The sequence below is a fragment of the Python bivittatus genome, unplaced genomic scaffold, assembly GCF_059951505.1.
Source record: "Python bivittatus isolate LINGU-HERP-01145 unplaced genomic scaffold, Pbiv_v1 ctg000700_np1212, whole genome shotgun sequence".
Lineage (NCBI taxonomy): Eukaryota > Metazoa > Chordata > Lepidosauria > Squamata > Pythonidae > Python > Python bivittatus.
The window spans coordinates 84,404,218-84,423,593 of NW_028277098.1; the positions used below are offsets into that span (position 1 = coordinate 84,404,218).

The following is a 19,376-nucleotide window of genomic DNA, read 5'->3' on the forward strand; positions in this document are numbered from 1 at the left end:
ATTCTTTATTTAGCTCAATATTTTCTATGCTAAAATGGGAGCAGCTCTCTGGAGTTTCATCTGGAAGTCTTTCCTACCTTTTCTGGAGAGGATATGGTTTAAGCTTGGGAAAGTCTGCCTGCCAAGAAGAGGCTCTGCTTCTCCCTTCATCTTAGAAATATTCATATGTGTTCTGTAGGGCAGTGATTGACAGGGGTCCAATAGGTGGTCCACTGCAGCCCCCCTGTGTCTATGGCCTGGAGCTTGCTCACTGCCTCAGCTTCAGCTTCAGCCTCAGCCTCATCTCTGCCTGGTAACTGCTTTTGAATGTAATCTTGGGAGAGAAGCTTGATATACTGTAAGTTGAATACATATTTTTCCTTCCCCACTCCAGATGGGAATTGCTACTTGATCTAGTTTGCATTCCACCCCTCTCCCTTGAAATGATACTCTTTAGTAATTTCTAGGACCTCCAGATCTTCACAGCAGTGTTCTATAGATGAGAAAAACTAATTTCTGAGCAGCTGTATACCAAACTGCCTCAGTACCAAGAAGACCACCATATAGCAGGAGGCAGAGAAAAGAGAACAGCCTTGTATTCACCAGAAGCAACTCTAGTCCTTAGTAAATTTCATTCGTAGTATAATGTTGGCCCACATCTTAGATCTCCCATACCTATCTAGTGCATTAGGAGACTGGGTAACAAACACACCAGTACCACAAATGGGCACAATAATAAAATTTACCTTGTAGGGCTGTCATAGCTATCAACATCAAGTTTCAGGCACTAGCCTGCTTTTTAGTGTTTAGAAACCCAGAAAACCAAAGGGAAAAATATTTTAATTATTTCTAAAAGATCTACATTAGAAATATTATGAATTCCTGTCTTTGTTTCTATTGCCCAAACTCAGCAATACAAATAACTTATTTTGAAGAAGGCAGTAACTACTTCTCAATCAGGAAGATAACAGTATGCATGTCAGTCTTCATTGAGGCAGTTCTTTCTTTGGCTAAGAACATAAAAAGCAGGACTAAATTTTCTGTGGGCAGAAGAGTCACTATATGATTGTCATTAGATCTTTAAATGAAAGCTGAGAATGTGAGGATTATAGCTTATTAGGGGAGGGAGGGAGGGAGTCCAGTCTGTTTGGTTACATACTCTAGTGTAAAAGTCGGGGTCCCACTGGATGGCACAGTGCAAATGGGATACTGCAAACGATCAAGCAGAGTTTAATTTGAGCAAGACTTGTGAAGAAGTCTCTAACCACTACTAATTTATAGTAAGTATTAGGCTAATTAATGGATAATTTTAAGCATTCTATCCACCCCTAAATACTGGCCTGGTTTTCTAATGTTTTTATTTTGTACTGTGAGGTTAACTTTTTGAGTGTTCAGAATTCTTCACATTACTCCATTGTGTTCTTGGTTCTGCTGTGAACTGCTAAAATAATACATGAATTTGTGTGATACCTCACCTATGAATAAGATTTACCAAGATACTAGATGCCTATTGGAAGTGATCAGCTGGCACAGCCCTAGTAAATTTAAGATGAACCCTCCCAAAAAAGAAGAGTTGACAGGAACACACAAACAGACACATATCCTATGTAATCTCTTCCTTCCATATTTTATCTACCTAAGTTTGGTAAAATCAGCTGCCCATCATGGATGCAAACATGGGAGCAGTGCCAAAACAGATGCAAGCCAGCTGCTATGGGCAAGAGTTTACAATGACAAAAATATAAAATATTTTCATCAGTGCCATAATGGAAAATCTGCAAATTTAATAAGTAAATATTAATAAAATATTGTGATAATGATAATACAATGGTGATAGACGAAAGTGCAGATGAATCTCTCTAGGAGACATAAATGTTCTTCATGCATACTAGGGCAGGGGGAATATCTTGAATACTTATCAAAAAGTGCCTGATCACTCAACCCCCTATAGCACAACCCGCACCAGTTATGAAAAGGATAACATTGCCATACATCAGAAATGTCTCAGAAACAACCAATGGACTATTACAATCACATAGCATCACTGTAGCATACAAACCAACTAAAACCCTCAAAACATCTTAAGAAAATCAAAAGACCCAGTAGTCCAAGAAGAAAAAGCCGGAGTCATCTACAACATACAGTTTAAGGACTGTAACAGCCACTATGTAGGACAGACAGGGAGAAGACTAGCAGAGCACATCAATGACCAGCAACTAGCAGTCAGAAGACATGATGAAAACTCTTTAATCTCACAACACATGGACAGTCTTAACCATAATTTCAACTGGGAAACTGTCAGCATCTCAGACCAAGCTAAATCCAAAAATTTCTGGAAGCTTGGTATTCAGACAAGTCAGCCATCAATAGGCACATAGATATAAACAACATTTACACACTATTCAAAAGAGACAATAAAAAGGAAACAAAAAGACCAGAGCACTTCTTCGCCAGCAATCAACACCCAGATAAGAAGGGATTAACACCAGACAAACAATCAAGCAGTAAACTATACCCTAATCAAGGAACTACCAACTCAGACAATCAAGCAATAAACAACAGCCTAATCTAGGAACTGCCAAGAAAAAAACAACTCCCCCACCAGCACTGACAGGGCAAGCTACTGTATATAAACAGAGAGCAAACACCACTCCCTTCCAGCACCGAAGATGTTTCCTAGACGGGTAACGAAACATCTGCAAGAAAACAACCAATCTCAGAGAACACCAAGGACTCCATGGGATATCTTCTCTCAGCTCTACTATGCCCCCAATGATCCCTATGCACAGCCCAATTAATGTCTTACGGGGAAAGTATCTGTCCTCTCCTCATTTTTAACCTGTTCTTAAGATTTTTTATTTATTTATTTGATTTCTTCCCCGCCCATCTCTCCCACAATGGGGGACTCTGAGCAACTTACAAAAAACATTAAAACTATAAATATATATAAATTACATAATACATCTAGAATTCAGAACAATACTAAAAAAAGAAAATCCAAGAAGATGGGAAATCGGGCCAGGGACAGCCAGCCACTATGGGGCTAGCCATCTCCCTGCTTGAGGTATTCCCTCCCCACCCCAGGCCCAGTGAAAGAGCCAGGTCTTCAAGGTCCTTTGGAAGGCCAGTAGTGAGGGGGCCAATTGCACTTCCGGGGGCAGAATGTTCCAAAGAGCGGGGGCTACCACAGAGAAGGCCCCCCTTCTGGACCCCGCTGATCGAAGTTCTTTTACTGAGGGGGTCCGAAGCATGCCCTCTCTGTGTGATCGGGTGGGACAGGTTGAAGTCATAGGGGAGAGGCGGTCCCTTCGGTAACCTGGCCCCATGCCATGTAGGGCTTTAAAGGTAATAACCAACACCTTGAATTGGACCCGGAAGCAAACTGGTACCCAATGCAGCTTGCGGAGCAACGGTGTTACATGGGCCCTTCTTGGGGCTCCAAAAATAGCCCGCGCGGCCGCATTCTGGACCAGCTGTAGCTTCTGGACACTCTTCAAGGGTAGCCCCATGTAGAGTGCATTGCAGTAGTCTATCTGGGAGATAACAAGGGCATGAGTGACTGTTTGAAGGGCATCCCGATCCAGGAAAGGGTGTAACTGATGCACAACCTGAAGTTGTGCAAAGGCCCTCCTTGCCACGTCTGCCACCTGCTCTTCAAGCAGGAGCTGTGAGTCTAGGAGGACCCCCAAATTATGCACTGGGTCTGTCTGGGGTAGTGCCACCCCATCAAGCACCAAAGATGACAAAGTCCCGGATACAGAGAAGCCATTGACCTCTGGCTCCTCTGTATCCAGGATGTTGTTGTCTTGTTGTATTCTGTGTGGCATCATCATCATCATCATCATCATCATCATCATCATCATCTCTTGATATCTGTTGCAACGAGTGGCAAAGAAATTACTGTAACCAAATAAAACCTACCAACTCTTTGTGTAGTAATACTTCCTTTGTCTGAGTTTCACCTTTTATCATTTGGCCCATTGGATTCTCAGGGAGTAACCAGCATGTGCCCATCCAAGCAGCATAGCTGGTGTATGAATGGTTGCAGCCTCATCCTTTGATCAAGGTGGGCTCAGCCTCCCTGCCAGCCTTTTCTGGACAAACTTGCTGAGTCTGTTTTTAGCTTAGCTGAGGAGGCAGGTATGCTGCTACTGGAGTAACCCAGCATAATCTTTATGGGCAGAGGGAGCAAATGTTGAAGAAGTATGAAGCATGTTTGAATCCCAAATCCAGCAGGGTAAGTTTGGTAACCCTTGGTATAATCCATACAAGCTACTTGAGGTAGATCAGTATTAGTTCTAGGTTTCAAAGTAGGCTTGGATCTGAGAGGCAGTGAATTGTTTTAAGACAAGTTGGTAAGTTCATAGTTGAACTGAGATTTGAATTGGGAATGTCTTGGCCCAAAGTGACATCTTCAGTCAGTCTTCCTGGGTTTCCTATTTGTAAAATAATGCATTGCACACCTGTCGTGGTGAAAAATTTCTTTTAGTTCCATTCCATTGAGTTTCATTTAATTATTTTTTTGTACTGCATGCACATGTTTTCTGATTACCTCATTAGCCTAATTAATACATCCAATGAAGCACATTTTTCAAAAGAATGATGACACTAAAAATAAACTAGTTCTATATTTGAAGTGCCACAAGACGGTTATTATTATAATATCTTGAGCTGTTGTACTTTCCTGTTGGTAGAAAGAGTTTGCCAGCTGTTAAACTGTACCTTTGAGAATTAAGGAACTTTCTTTTATACCAAGGTCAACCCAGCAATTTCTAGGTTTTTCCATTTAGCAAATCTGATCTCAGTTCTGCCTGAAAATCTCAGCAAGTCATTCCAAATTTGTGACCTTTAAATAATCATAGAAATTAAGAACTACCTTTTTGCTCTGGTCTGTTTTTATTCTGCATTCTGATCTATTTTTATTTTATGTTGTCTTTGAATTGGGGATTAAATATTAAGATTAGAGGTAAATGCTGAAGCAGTATTTTCAGCACTGCTCTAAAGATTATTTTTAAGTTTAAATTGTCTCTCAACAGCTCTTGCAGTCATTGTGTACCACTTGAGTGAGAGAATGGCATAGTACAAATAGGTCTATTGCTCCAGTCTTAAACCTCTTCTGGAAGCCATTCCAGATACAAGAGCTGAGTGCCAACACTTAAACCACAAGGACTGTGATATGGCTTGACACTAGGCTGATTTGTGTTCAGAATATCATCAGTGATGACTGCTGCTAGAAAAATGCATTTTTCAAAGTACTTTGTATTGAAAGATGTCAGCCACAGCAGTTAAAAATAATAAATTAGTAGCTTTTCTCTTACATTATTTCATTGGCAATTTAATTTCCTTTGTATGATTAAAAACAATGATTACATTTTTGTTATTTTCCCTGTTTCTACACACAATAGAATTTCTCTTTTTGTTGTACACATGGTGAAAAGCAAATTTTGTCATACGTATGTACTAATTTCTACCTGTATCATCATTGTTACTGCTGTTATAATTTGGTATTGTAAATTTAAAATCCTTGTTTTAGCTGGCATAGTCAATTGCCCTCAGCTTGTTTTGCTTCATAGCAGTTGGCATTTACAGCCGTACTTCCTTTGAACCTGAAGATTGCATAGAGCTGTCACTTTTAATAATCAGTTCGATGAGAGCTAACAAGGTTATAACTAAAACAGGACCACATAAGTGAAATATCATTACATTTAGGAAAGCCTAATGGTTTTTAGAAGTACAAAAATAGTTATTGAAAAATTTCTCAGGGAGAATCCAGGCTAATGAGTCCTGGTGCTTACTACTAAGGCATGGTGGTTGGAGCAGAATGGGATACCATATCATGGAAGATATAATGTTTGACTGTCTAGAACTCTTAACATTGTCAACTGTTATTTGATACTAGGATTTGTTTTAGGAGCTACTGACTTACCCATTTCATCTCTCTCTTTTTCTCTCTCTCTCTCTGCAGGGACAATGAGTAATGGTATTATAAGAAAAACAGAATTATGCCATTCTTAACTGTTATTGTTTTCTTAAACTCAGAAGTTCTAGGTATCCTGTTTTTTCTCATAAAGCTGAAACTCTACCTTGTAGCTTGCACACATTGTGTCTATGTTCTCATTCAGCTACCTACCACTATTTTAAGATAGCTTTCCCGATTTATCACTCTCTATTCACATAATAACCAGTATCTCAATTTATATTTACACTGAACTCAACTGTATGACTTCCCCAAACATCCAGTTTAGAAACTTTGCAGTAGTCTGGGTAAAGTAGCAGCAGTAGGATCTTCAGAAATGCGGAAGATATTAATTGGGAGTGCTTTTCTCTCTATAGGCCTTTAGTTTTGTGACATCTACACCCTTTTTTAAGATTGTATTGCTTTAGTATACAGGAATTTTTTCTTAGAAAGAAAAATGTTATAATACACATAGAAAATAACCCAGGTTTTAAACACATCATTAAACTTTGACTACATAAAATAATATTGATCGGCCAGTCCATTACAGTGATGAAGAACTACTTTATAAACAGAAAGGAAATGCATATTATCAATCCAAGATTATTAATCCAGGGTAGCACTATCTTTCCATTGAGGAAGAATAATTTGTTTTGTTACCCCCCTTATTCTTCATATAATCATAACTCCCAAATTTGATGTACATGTGTATTTGAATTGTGTATATCTTTAAATCATATTCTTCCCAACACAATATTAACAAACTTATGAACATTTAATCAAACCAGGATAATAGTGAGACAAGTCCATGGCATACATGTAAGCATCCCCTCCATCGTTTTACATTTGTAGTATAGTGAGACTGACAGACAGCATCTTTTTAAACATTATTTGAGGTGTGTACTAAATATGAAAAGAAAGTTACGTTGGTCTCACTTTAAAATCATAAGATATAGGATTCTGTAAAACCCTTATCCATTGATTTCTTAATATGTGATATTTCAATTCTTTATTCCATATTTCTTGCAAATAACTAATGTATACTGTATAATATTGTAAAAACTGATAAGCGGTACGTTGATCTAAAACATTAATACCCTGTTAGCCCATGATTTCCAAAGAAAAGTTTTACTTGCAATCTTCAAATTGAAATTATTCTGCAGTGTATACTTTTTGTGTGAATATGGATCAGAATTCTATTTCTATCTCAGCATCTTCTAAATATGCTTTGTAGTCTTTAATGTTGGATCTCCAATCAAATTGTGACTAAAAAAGAAGCTAAGCGATGCTATCATATTAAATAATAATGAGTTGTGCTCATCATAGTTTTTGAACTTGATCACTTCACAATTCCATAAGAAACTAAAGTAAAAATTTAGACCTAGTCATTAAGCTGAAAATTATGGAAGTTAAGACCCTCTTCATAGTATAGTAATAAAAATTAAGAAAACCAAGGTGTTTTGTCTTTCTCATAAACCCCTCTCCCCCCAATAATTTATCAATCTGTTTGAAATAGTTTAAGGGCATGGGAATACCTCTAATTATGTATATCAATTGTGAGATATTTTTACATTTATCTTTCCCTGTAAGCTCCTTGGAATTTTTGACTATCCATTTGCATCACTGTAAATCCAATATAAACAATTTGATACATTTACATTACAGAAGTAGAAAATGTCTGTGGAATAATATACCAAGATATTTAAAATAATTTAAACAACTTAAACTCTAATTTTATGGCTTTCTGTTTTCTATGAGTGTTTTTCTAAGCATATGAGATTTATTCCAATTAATCAAATGACCTTATAATTTATCAAATGGTTGTAATACTTCAGTGTATTGCTATAGGGTATTCATAGTTACTAATTATTATTAATATTATTATTACTAATTGTTATTGTTGCTGTTGTTATTATTGTATTTAATTGCTATCCTGAAAAAAATAGGGCCGCTTTTTCTTGTAGTAATTGCTGGTATTACTGTAACATGACCAGATATTATATTTCAACTAAGGATTATTATACCAAAAATAATTAAATCAAGAATATAACAGATGTGTTTTTCTAAACAAGTATACTCTTGGTATGAAGGATGTAAAGGTCATAATACAGCCACTGAATAATAATCCAACATACAAATTTGTAATGCTTTATATGTATGGGAATTGTAGCTGGGCCAGTATTCCAATTAAATTTAGCTATTAAAACCTCCAGTCATTATAATCTAGTCCACAGCTGAAGTAAACTATTATTCAAAATACTTGCATAAAACTTCCAGATGATCTTTAGTAGGACCATAGTAATTAATAAATGCAAGAAGATTATTTAAACTTATTAAAAATACTTTCTGGATCACATATTTCTTGTACCATTACAAATTTTAAAGATTACTTAATCAAACCTGTTATACTCCTAGCAGATTTTGGGACATACTAATATATACATGATCAGTTCATCTTTTGCAGAGAACTCTTTCATGTGTAAGAACATGTTTCTTGTAAAAATGTAACTTTAGCTTTAAATTGCAGAGTTTAATAAGGGCTCTTCTATTCCACCAGACAAAGACATCATAAGTTTGAAAAAATACACATTAAAAATCAGTACTACTGTAGGGTTTGTTTTTTTACTTAGTTGAACCAAATTTTTTGAATACAGTGCTGTCTCTGCATCTCTGGCATGTTGTTTGTCAGACGTTTCAAGATGAGTAAGTAATTCTTACTTCATCTGAATTGCCACCAAAAGTGTTTAATTTCATTGTTTTCTGATCTAATGAATCAAGTCTTTGCTTTATCTCAAAAAAGTTCTGTTTTACATTAGTCAGTAAAGCTTTTATCTGCACAAAATTCTGTCATTCTAAACCATGGGAAAGGACTTTTAAAGTGGTAAGCAGCTCCACATAGCTCTTTCTTATTGAAACACGCACAGTAGATTTCATGACAACCCAAAAAATTGCTTTGTCTGGTGAGATCCATGATATTATCTAAGAGATAAATGTGAGAGCTGGAATTCTGGAATTATTCTAAAGAGACCTTTTGTTTAATGAAATAGTTTGAAATCTAAAATGGGAATAGTGCTTTCATATTTCCATGAAATACTAAGGCAAACTGGGCAAACTTTATTTTTAAAATGAGTGCTTGATATACTGATACAACTAAAAAACCCTTCCTCACTAGCCTTTACAGGTGGTTTCTATAGGTTTGTACTTGTAATAAAAAGTAACTCCAAAGAGATGCAGAAAAAAAAAATGAAGGAATTGTAGTCTTGACCCTCCATATTGGGCCAACATCACTGTTGTATATTTTAATGAGTAGTTTTTGCATAATTAATGTTTTGGTTAATTGGCATAGTAGTGGCAGTATCTTACTGCACAATAAAGTTAATGTCACTAAACATTTTCAGCATAGGTCTTCCTAGGCAAATTGATGCTTACATTGCTATCTATGTTGCAGAAACACTAAAATTATTGGGAAATGATCCAGGTCAGTGTAAGATGGGACAGCACAGTTGCTAGGGTAAGACTGCCAGCTCTCTTTTATTTTAAGGTAACTCTCCTCTATTTCATAGTGATCCAGTTTCTCATTGAGATGTTCTTTATTTCAGACTGTAGCAATTATGATGGTAAAACACAGACAGAATCAGAGCTGGTAACAGCCTTTATTTAAATGTTCTCCTCCTTTAAGTATATCTGAAAGAAAGAGAAAGAAGCTTAGTATAATACAGAGGAGACTGACTAATTTTCTATTATTAACAACTGAACCATGTAATTTTCAAAGGCAATATTCATTATACATTTTTCTTCTGGAAAATATATTCTTGTCCAAACTGAAATAGCACTTTATTTAGGAGCTCAGTATACTGCTAATACTGTTTCATGTCTAAAGGAAAACTATACAAAATTTGACTTTTTAAAAAAGATATTGAGGCTGATTATTGTAAACAGTAAAATGCTTGTTGGATTTCTGATATATCTCTGTCCTCATATTTCCTGAGCTGCTCTCAACCCCTTTATCTTGGGTTTTTTTGTACTTCCTGTCTCTTTCCCTGGCAGTTTTTAGTGCTCTAAAAATGTATGCCTCTTTAGAAATGGAGTTGTATGAGAGACAAATGCTGCCATCTAAACTTCTGCTTCAAGATTTGAATTTTGTTTTGAAAAGTAATGCACATTAGACATTGCGTGCTACATAAATGTCGTAAACTGATGCCCTAATAAGGCTGACATGTGTTTTTTACATGACTGCAAAGCTTATTTTTGCTTTTTCTATTGAAAAGCCTGCCCTTTTGTGATTTTCTGTCCTTTTAAATGGCAGTTGTCTAGTTGTTTAATGCTGTCCTGCCATCTAGTGGCAAGCATGGAACTCACAATTTGTTTTTCTTTAAAATTCCTGATGGTTGTGTATATTAATTATTTTTAAACCCAATTTTATTAGAACAATTTTATATAACATTGTAAAGAAAAAAACAGCAAAAAAGAAGTAGAAAAATGCCACCCACAGTTATCTGTGTATCCAACAATTCACAAATAAAATATTTGAAATATGAGTGAAATACATCCGTCCAGGTGTCTCCTCCAGACAGCAAAAATCCAGGAGCATCCCATTCAAAACTGGTTGCCTGTTGCTGGGTATATTGGTCAGCTTCCAAATGAACTGCTGTACTGTATTTTACCAGTTAAGTTTCAGATTGTCCACACTAGTTCATCTGAAATCTGGACCTATACACCTGTTTAGGAGTTCAGCAGTGGGAGAAATAGGTAGTTTAGCACATTGACTACACTGAGGCTTGAAACTCTCAGTGACTTCTTTCAATGGTTTTGTACATGTGGAAGTTGATTTGGTACTGTTCTGCATTAAAAAGGACAATAATCTCTCTATTGTTCCCATCAATCTTAAAAAGGGAGAATGAGGATTCATTGTTGTTGTTGTGGTGGTGGTGGTTGTTGTTATGTGGTGAGTCTCTAAGCCATGGAGTTTCCAGGCTGACATACAGTACTCTGAGACCGCAGGCCTGCTTAGCGTATATAACATTAATGCATCAGTCTCCCTCTCCCTCTCCCTTCCTCTAAACATAAATAGGTATCAGACTGCTAAGATTATATAACCTTAATTTCTCTCCACATTGTGATTCAGTTTTTAAACAGTGAATTAAACCTAGACCATATGGAATCATATTGTCCAGTCAGTAAAAAGCTAATTCAAAGGCCGAATGTTGCCAAATTTCATTAAGCCAGGATTATACTCTGTGTACTCATGGAAGAATGCTCGCATCCCAGTCACCTTTTGGGGCACAATTCAGGTGTGATATATTCAAAGTTCATAGATTAAAAGATTCCAAATTTTGTGGATACAGGTTAACAAAACATTAACATTTTAACCTTTAATACCCTTCAAAGAACCTGTTTCACTGTAGCATTAATATCTAACCCGTAATATAGGCCCCAAAGTATGATATCTACCTATCTTTAAACATAGACAGACACATGTACACAAACATACACTTCAGCTTCTGAGCCAGTAGACTCAGACTAATCCCCAGTGTGATGTAGCCTTACACCGACACGTCACATGTTCGATGATTTTGCTTTTGAAACAAATGAGAGGCACCAAACGTTGGTGTTTTTTGTTCCCTTAAGTTCTGACTATATATCAGCTGAGCTTACCTGAAGCTCTGGTAACAGTCAGTGGCAAAAATATGCGAAAACTGGAAAGGGCAATACCTGGATGGACAGGTAGAACTTACAATTTTCTGCCCCCAGCTTGTACTAATTGTAGCTCTGCCTGGATCATGAGGACCTTGTACTGGTAACTCATGCCGTCATCACTTTGCAAGTGCATTCTACCTGGGCCTGCCTTTGAAGCCTGCAGTAGGTACAAAGTACTCAGTTACTGGGGTGGGATAGAGTGGGTGGGGGGTGTCACTGTCAAAAGCACCTTGTACCTGTGTTTTGATCCTGTAGCAGGGTGTGATGTCCAGATTGGGACAGAGAGGGCAGATCTGTTAGGCAATGGAGGAGGTTGTTGGTGTTGTATTTGTGCTATGTGGACTGGAGGTGCTATAACTCCAGGAGGAGGAGGAGGAGGCTGCTAAGTTTGCTCCAGTTGTTTTTTTATATTTTTACCATGGATGTTTTACATCTTTTTGTGGATGCTTTATTGTTGATTGACATTGTAAACTGCTGTGAGTCTGTACCTGATTTAGAGATATATAAATAGAACAAACAATGTATAACTTTTCCAAATATGCATCCTATTGGAAAGCATCTTTCTGAAATACCTACTTTTTAAAAATGAATTTTTGAACAGAGATGGTGATTCCATTCAGTGCTGCTTGTCTGTGCTATACAACAGTGTTTCTTAAACTTCTTTCTGTCAGGACCCCTTCCCACTTTTAAAAATTATGGAGGATCTCAAAAGAGTTTTTGTTTGTATGGGTTATATTTATTGATATTTACTGTATTAAAAATTAAAATAGACCCATTCACTGCCATTGCTGCTTCTTGCGATTGTTTGATGGAATTTTAACATTGTATTATTTTTTAATATAGGCTGGCAAATAATTTTGATTTGCGGTCATCAGTCCGTCACAATCATGTTATTCTGGAATGTTTTTCTGAATGCTTTACATTTCATTCCTAAGCAAAACTTTAAACTTGATTATTTCTTGATGGTTTCAGCTGCTGATGTATGATCAGAATGAGTGGATTAGGGGAGAACATCTTGGACAGTATGAACAGTGACTCAAGAAAACGCAAACCATTGCCCTGTGATATTGCGGGACCAGGGTAAAGTATTTTCATGTTTTTTAATAGTTACTAGAACATAGTGAATGGTGTTTTAAGTATTTAAAATTGAGCTGTGTGTTAACATTTAGCATCAGATTTTAGTTGATGACATACTTAAAATGCTGAAATGATGTCAACCCCACAGTATTGCAAGAAAAAAAATTAATTTAGGAGGAGGAAGAGATTGTTAAGTATGTAAATCAGGTACATGTTGTTTAATTCAATAAAGCAGGACTAGGCAATCATTTTTCTATCAAGGACTTGATTCGTCAAGGGTAATTTGTTGGGACACTCTCTTCTCTCCTCTTTTTTCCTTTTTCACTCTCGTTATTTTTCTGGCACCATCTTGCAGCTGCAAGAAAGTGACATACTGCTCTTGCCAGAAATCTGAACTGATGTAAAATTGAGGCCATGGACCACTTCACATTAGAAATGGGATAGCAGGCTGCCTCAACTCTGCAATAAATTAAAAGTAATATAATGAAAAGTCATTCACTCTCTCTCTCTCTCTCTCACACACACACACACCCACACAGACATTTCTCTACCCACTTCCATCTCAGCCCAATTTTCCATTTTTAGGATTGTACCCATGTCTTGGTTTCTGCCTTTTAATGATTTTAGCTCCTCTCCTCTCCTCTCCTCCCCTCCCCTCATCAACCTTTATTTAATACAAAATTACCCTTGTAACCCTTGGTGTTTGTGAGTAGTAATTTTTATTCTGATGTCATCCTAATAGAAATAATATCTACATTGCTTTCTTTCAAGAACTTTATTTTTCCCTGTAACACTTTCATTCCTGTATTAATTTTTAATTCAACCTTGGAAAACATTGTTGTGAGTTCCTATTCAGTTTTCCTCAAAAACATTTTTGAGAAGTGAAGTGTAACATTCAGCCACTTGACATCCAGTTAGGAAATATGAATGGGGCCATGAGAGGGTACATTTCCAAAGAGTTAGATGTGACTTACTGAGTTGCAGTTATTTAATGCATTTATACTTTTATGTGTACTTTGTCCAGGTTGCCAGGGTAATAAAATCAAAAGCACATACACTTTTAATTTAGCAGTTTGATTAATATATTTTATGAAAGGAAATCATATGACCAGAAGCCTTAACTCCATAAAAACTCTCTCTCTCTCTTTAAGTCTCGTATGCAGTGGAGAGAAACGACGACGTGAACAGGAAAGCAAATATATTGAAGAACTGGCTGAGCTGATATCTGCTAATTTGAGTGATATTGATCATTTCAATGTCAAACCAGATAAATGTGCAATTCTAAAGGAAACAGTTCGGCAAATACGTCAGATAAAGGAACAAGGCAAGACTGATTCTTAAACTATATAAAAATATCCTTTTCTATTTAAAAATCATGTTCCAGTAGGCATGGAATCTTATTTTAGTTTTAAAACAAGAGGCACATTTCTATTTTCTGTTAAATATTTAATTGCTTAAGCGAACATTAACAACAAGGATACTACAAATAAAATAATCAAAGGATTGACTGACATTTTCTAAAATGAATCATAATTTTACATGTATTATATGCTGTTAGAGTCAGTAAAATAATAGATTGGTTAGGGGTAAGCCATATTGTCATAGAATCACAGAGCTGGAAGGAACCATTTAAGTCCCTTCCATGATTTTTTATTGTATTGTAAGTGTAAGGAAGGAAGTAAAGAATATAGAAGAGGTCATGGAAGAAATATGTGGGCCTATGGCACTCTCTTGAAGTTGCCATAACACAGTTTTGGATTTTTTCTTCCCATTTAAATACTTATCTAATCTTCATTATCAAAAAATGTCATGGTTAAACTGCATTTATTTTTCCTGTATAGAAGGGAGGGAGCAGCCTGAGAAAGCTTTCCTCCTTTAGTATGGAATAAAGATGAATATTGTGTAGGTCCCAGCGTTATTTCCTCAGCTATGTTAAATGCTTATTAAACATTTTAAAGCATAATAATAGTAAGTAATAGTAGTAGTTAAATTTGTATATATCCAGTGCCATGCTTATACATAGTGACATGTTCGAGACTTGCTTTTCAATTTCAGGAAAAACAGCATCTACTGATGATGATGTTCAGAAGGCTGATGTATCTTCAACAGGACAGGGTGTTATTGATAAAGATTCATTGGGACCTCTCCTCTTACAGGCAAGTGAACAGGCTATTCTAATGTTAATACTGCTACGATAGCATAATCCTGGGGAATCTTTAGCATAGCAGAAACCTCTATATTTGTTACTGTATTTGTAGTTATTAAACAGCCATTTGGGATTTTTTCTCCATTCCTAGAAAATGAGTAATGTACACTTTTTCCAGTCTGATGTCTACAAGATATGTTGGAGTGCAATACTTGTAATTCTGAATTAGCATGGTTTTTGGTCCATCTCTCTGGAATGTATTGGAGGACATCAGGTTTGGAAAGGATGGGTTGAGTTGGAAGTTGCTTCTAACAATAATCTTCCAAGAGCAACACCAATACTCTTCTGTTACAATAGATTCCCACTTAGATTGTAATTCTTAGTACCCTTATTTGGAAGTAATTCCACTGAATTTAGTGGAGCTTACCTCCTAAATAGGTATAGGATTACTTACCTGTATACATGCATACACATCCATCATGTTATTCCTTTTGAGGGTAAGCAATGTTATACAGAGCCCAGAAAAAAGGTAAGAAATAGTAAGCCAAAGAAATTAAAAGCATGGGTTGAGAGAAAGATTAGGAAACAGCTAAAACTAATTTATCCCAAAATAATTTACTACACCTCTTCATTCCTTTTTGTTTTTACAGACTATTGTTCCTTTTATCACAGCCATACACTGCATTATATATTACCTTTTTTCTTTAAACTTTTCATCTTTCTCTTTACGAAGAACTCATCAATTCCATCCATCCATGACTTTCTATATCATTCCATACTTCTCAATGCATTTGCTGTTCCTTTATATATGTTTTGCAATTTGATCCTCATTCATTCTCTCTGTATGACCCAATCCCCTGTATCACATTCATTCAGAATGCTACACAATTTTTTTCCCAATCTCATCTCTGGTTTTCCATTGTCACTATTCACTGGACTGTAACATGCAATCTTTATCATTCTATGGATTCTTGCTTTCATATGCACCCATGATAAGCTATTGGTACTTAATGACATATCTTTTCATTCTTTTATTCATAATTAAATCCACACATTCACTTCCCTACAGATATTCATCAGACTATTCAACTCAGTTATACCCTTCCCTCTTTCTCTTAGCTTCACAGATATGAAACATACCTATTTTTTCTTTAATCCGTTAATTCATGCTCTTTACTGTTTATTTGTTTTACATTGCATGTTACAGTCTTCCATATGGTATGGTTGTTACCAGATTGGCCCAGAGATACTGACCTCTGCTGCCCATTATGGGTTTGAGTACAGTACATAATAGCTATATATTTATATATAATGTATATTTAAATGCCTCAATACTAGCTTTCCATAACTTTGTTTCTAGGCATTAGATGGCTTCTTATTCGTGGTAAATCGAGATGGAAACATTGTATTCGTATCTGAAAATGTCACTCAGTATTTACAGTATAAACAAGAGGACCTGGTTAATACAAGTGTTTACAGTATCTTACATGAGGAAGACCGGAAAGATTTTCTTAAAAATTTACCCAAATCTGCAGGTAATAAAGCTTTTAATAATCACTGGACATGTCAAATGTGTAAAATCATCATTTTTTAAAAAAACTAACTTTTATATTTAACTTTAAACAATAGTACAGTATTAACTTTAAAGTACCTCTTCAAATTTTCATTCACATTGTACCTTAATATGAACATTTTTTCCAGCAAAATGCAGTATTATGTTTAGTCAAATTATACTTGGGTCTCTGTAACTTCTTGAAAAAGATTGTTTATATAATTTAAATTGTTGTTCCACGTATAAACTCTATTCCATATCTAGCTTAGAGTTTTGAATTGAATTATGGAGACCCTAGTTCAAAACTCTCAACTTTCTCAATCCACCTCATAGGGTTGTTGTGAGGATAAAATTAGGGGATTCCTCTATCTAAAATGCTTTGAGCTGTTACAGAAAAAGTAAGTATATATGTGGGAAGTAAACACACACTGTTCATTAATGGAAATTGAAGCCGTTGCTGCTCAGTTCACTTATCTTAAATATATTATTGTGTGGATTCTGTCAAAAACTGACTTTTCACTCTTACCAAATTTTGCAGAACATACCATCAAACAAAGTTTTGTTTATTTTTCTGCAATAGATGTCTAATAACCCATCTTAATGCTTTAAGTAAATTTGGTTGAATCTCCTTGATGTTAATTATATTTAACTATTAAGTATGAAAAGATGCAAATTCAGTTGTGACCAATATTATTATTTATATCAGAATTAGGTTTTCATATATTGCTCTAGTTCCCAGAAATGATGCACTTTATGGCAAAAGGCATGTTGACAGGAATGGTTAGAAGATTCCGAACATTTTTTTAATGAGGTATTTAGTCCAAAATTTATTGTTTTTAAGAAAATGGAGAGAACTCTTTAAGGTTTAATAATTCACAATGATACACATTTCCTGATCAAACAGGCAAAGTGGTATTGACAGACTTTTGTCTATCATATTGTTTATCCATTTTTCATTTAGAATCCATTACCAAAAAAGTGTTCTTTTGTCATTTTGCTTAGGTGGGTCTTAAAAATTACTTAAATCTCCTGCACCATAATGATCCCAGGAAAGTGGAGGCAGTGCATATCTTGATTTGCCTGCGAATTAGCACTGTTGCCTGTGATTGACAGTACTGATAACATTTAAACAGTCCAGAATAGAAACGGGAATATTTGGACTGAGACTACTGTTTGATTGTACGTCCAGCTGCAAGATAAATTCAGGCAGAGTTCATGCTACAAACACTGATGATTGATATTAGAAGAGTCTTCTACCTTCTTCCTCCGTTTAGTAGACTTGTAACAGATTTTCTTTTTTTGCCTGCCTTCTGTATGATACCCCATGCATTAAGTTAGGTTTTTTTTGTTTTGTCCATAATTCTTAGCAACACAGAAATATTACATTCAATACCATGCCCTAACCCTAACCCTCCACAGTTCTAAGTAGCCAGTATAGCTGAATAAATGCAAAATTAAAATCATAATACCTTTTCTACCAGCATTACGAGAAGTTCTATTATATTTGTATGTTTTCTTTGTTTTTAGTGAATGGAGTTTCTTGGACCAATGAAGCACCGAGACAGAAAAGTCATACATTTAATTGTCGCATGATGGTGAAAACATTACACGAACTTCTAGAAGATATAGGGAGCAGTCAGGAATCTCATCAGAGATTTGAAACCATGCAATGTTTTGCTTTATCACAACCAAGAGCTATGCTAGAAGAAGGGGAAGGTAATGGCAAGTAATCTTTGCCACTTCAGTTCCATTTGAAGTGGGAAATCATCCATTTATTTAAATTTGTTCCATTCATTTCAATTTATACTGCAAAGTATCTTACACATTGAGCAGCTAAATGCTACCAGTTTTTACATCTTTTTAATAAATGTATCATAAAATATTTTTATTGCAGATTTGCAATCCTGTATGATATGCGTGGCACGTCGTATCTCTACAATAGAGAGGGTATTTTCCCCAAACACAGAGAGCTTTGTTACTAGGCACGATCTTTCAGGTGAGGATTCTACTTGAAAAAAACATCAAATATACATTTTAATGCAAATTATAGGAAAACATGCTTTGTGTAACTAATTGTCTTCAAGCATATTATTTATTTATTCAGTTACTCAATTTATGTGGCCACCCATCTGACATACATGACTCTGGGTGACACACAACTTTAAAATAAATAAAAATGCAATTGCTAAAATAAGATAAAATAAATAAAAATAAAATGAGAGTCAGTTTGGTGTAGTGATTAAGGCATCAGGCTAGAAAACAGGAGACTGTAAATTCTAGTCCTGCCTTAGGCACAAAGCCAGCTGGGTTACCTTGGGCCGGTCTTTCTCTCTCAGCCCTAGGAAGCAGACAATGGCAAACCACTTCTGAAATCTTGCCTAGAAAATTGCAGGGACTTGTCCAGGCAGTCTCCAGGAGTCAACACTGACTCAGAGGCGCAAATATATATATATAAAATGAACCAAAAATAAAACATAGGAGCCAGAGAATCATAAAAAGCCCTCAACGTTGTCAGAACACAGGATCCATCACACATCCGGGGCCCCAGACTTGAGTGCAGAACCAGGTCTTCAACGCCTTATGAAAGACCAGCAGGGTGGAGGCCAGCCTTATCTTAGAAGGGATGATGTTCCAGAGGGCAGGTGCCACAGGAGAAAAGTCTCTTTTTCAAGGCCCCGCCAGCTGATGTTTCTTGGCTGATGGTACCTACAACATGCCTCTCCTGCCAGATCTGGTAGAAACAATCAGGAAGAGACAGTCATATAAGTAACCTGGCCCCAAGTCATGTAAGCCTTTAAAGTTGACTACCAGCACCTTGAATTGCACCCAGAAGCAAACTGGTAACCAGTGTGGCTTATGGAGCAGTGGTGTCACATGTGCTAAATAACAGATGCCATTAACTGTTTGCACCACTGCATTCTGCACAAGGCAGGAGCCCATAAGGCAACTAATATTTCAGAATGTTTTTC

General features: G+C 36.1%; 1 protein-coding gene across 5 annotated transcripts in view; it reads left to right on the top strand.

Annotated features, from left to right (window-relative positions):
- Positions 1-19,376, top strand: part of NCOA3 (nuclear receptor coactivator 3) — a 113,649-nt gene that overhangs the window by 65,725 nt on the left and 28,548 nt on the right. For all 5 annotated transcript variants that reach the window (XM_088154091.1, XM_088154088.1, XM_088154092.1 and 2 more), the window contains 6 exons: positions 12,605-12,712; positions 13,861-14,033; positions 14,765-14,865; positions 16,216-16,390; positions 17,935-18,123; positions 18,302-18,403. In XM_088154091.1, the coding sequence (XP_088010217.1) occupies positions 12,615-12,712; positions 13,861-14,033; positions 14,765-14,865; positions 16,216-16,390; positions 17,935-18,123; positions 18,302-18,403 (838 nt within the window). In that variant the 5' untranslated portion in view covers positions 12,605-12,614. The remainder of the gene's footprint in view (positions 1-12,604; positions 12,713-13,860; positions 14,034-14,764; positions 14,866-16,215; positions 16,391-17,934; positions 18,124-18,301; positions 18,404-19,376) is intronic.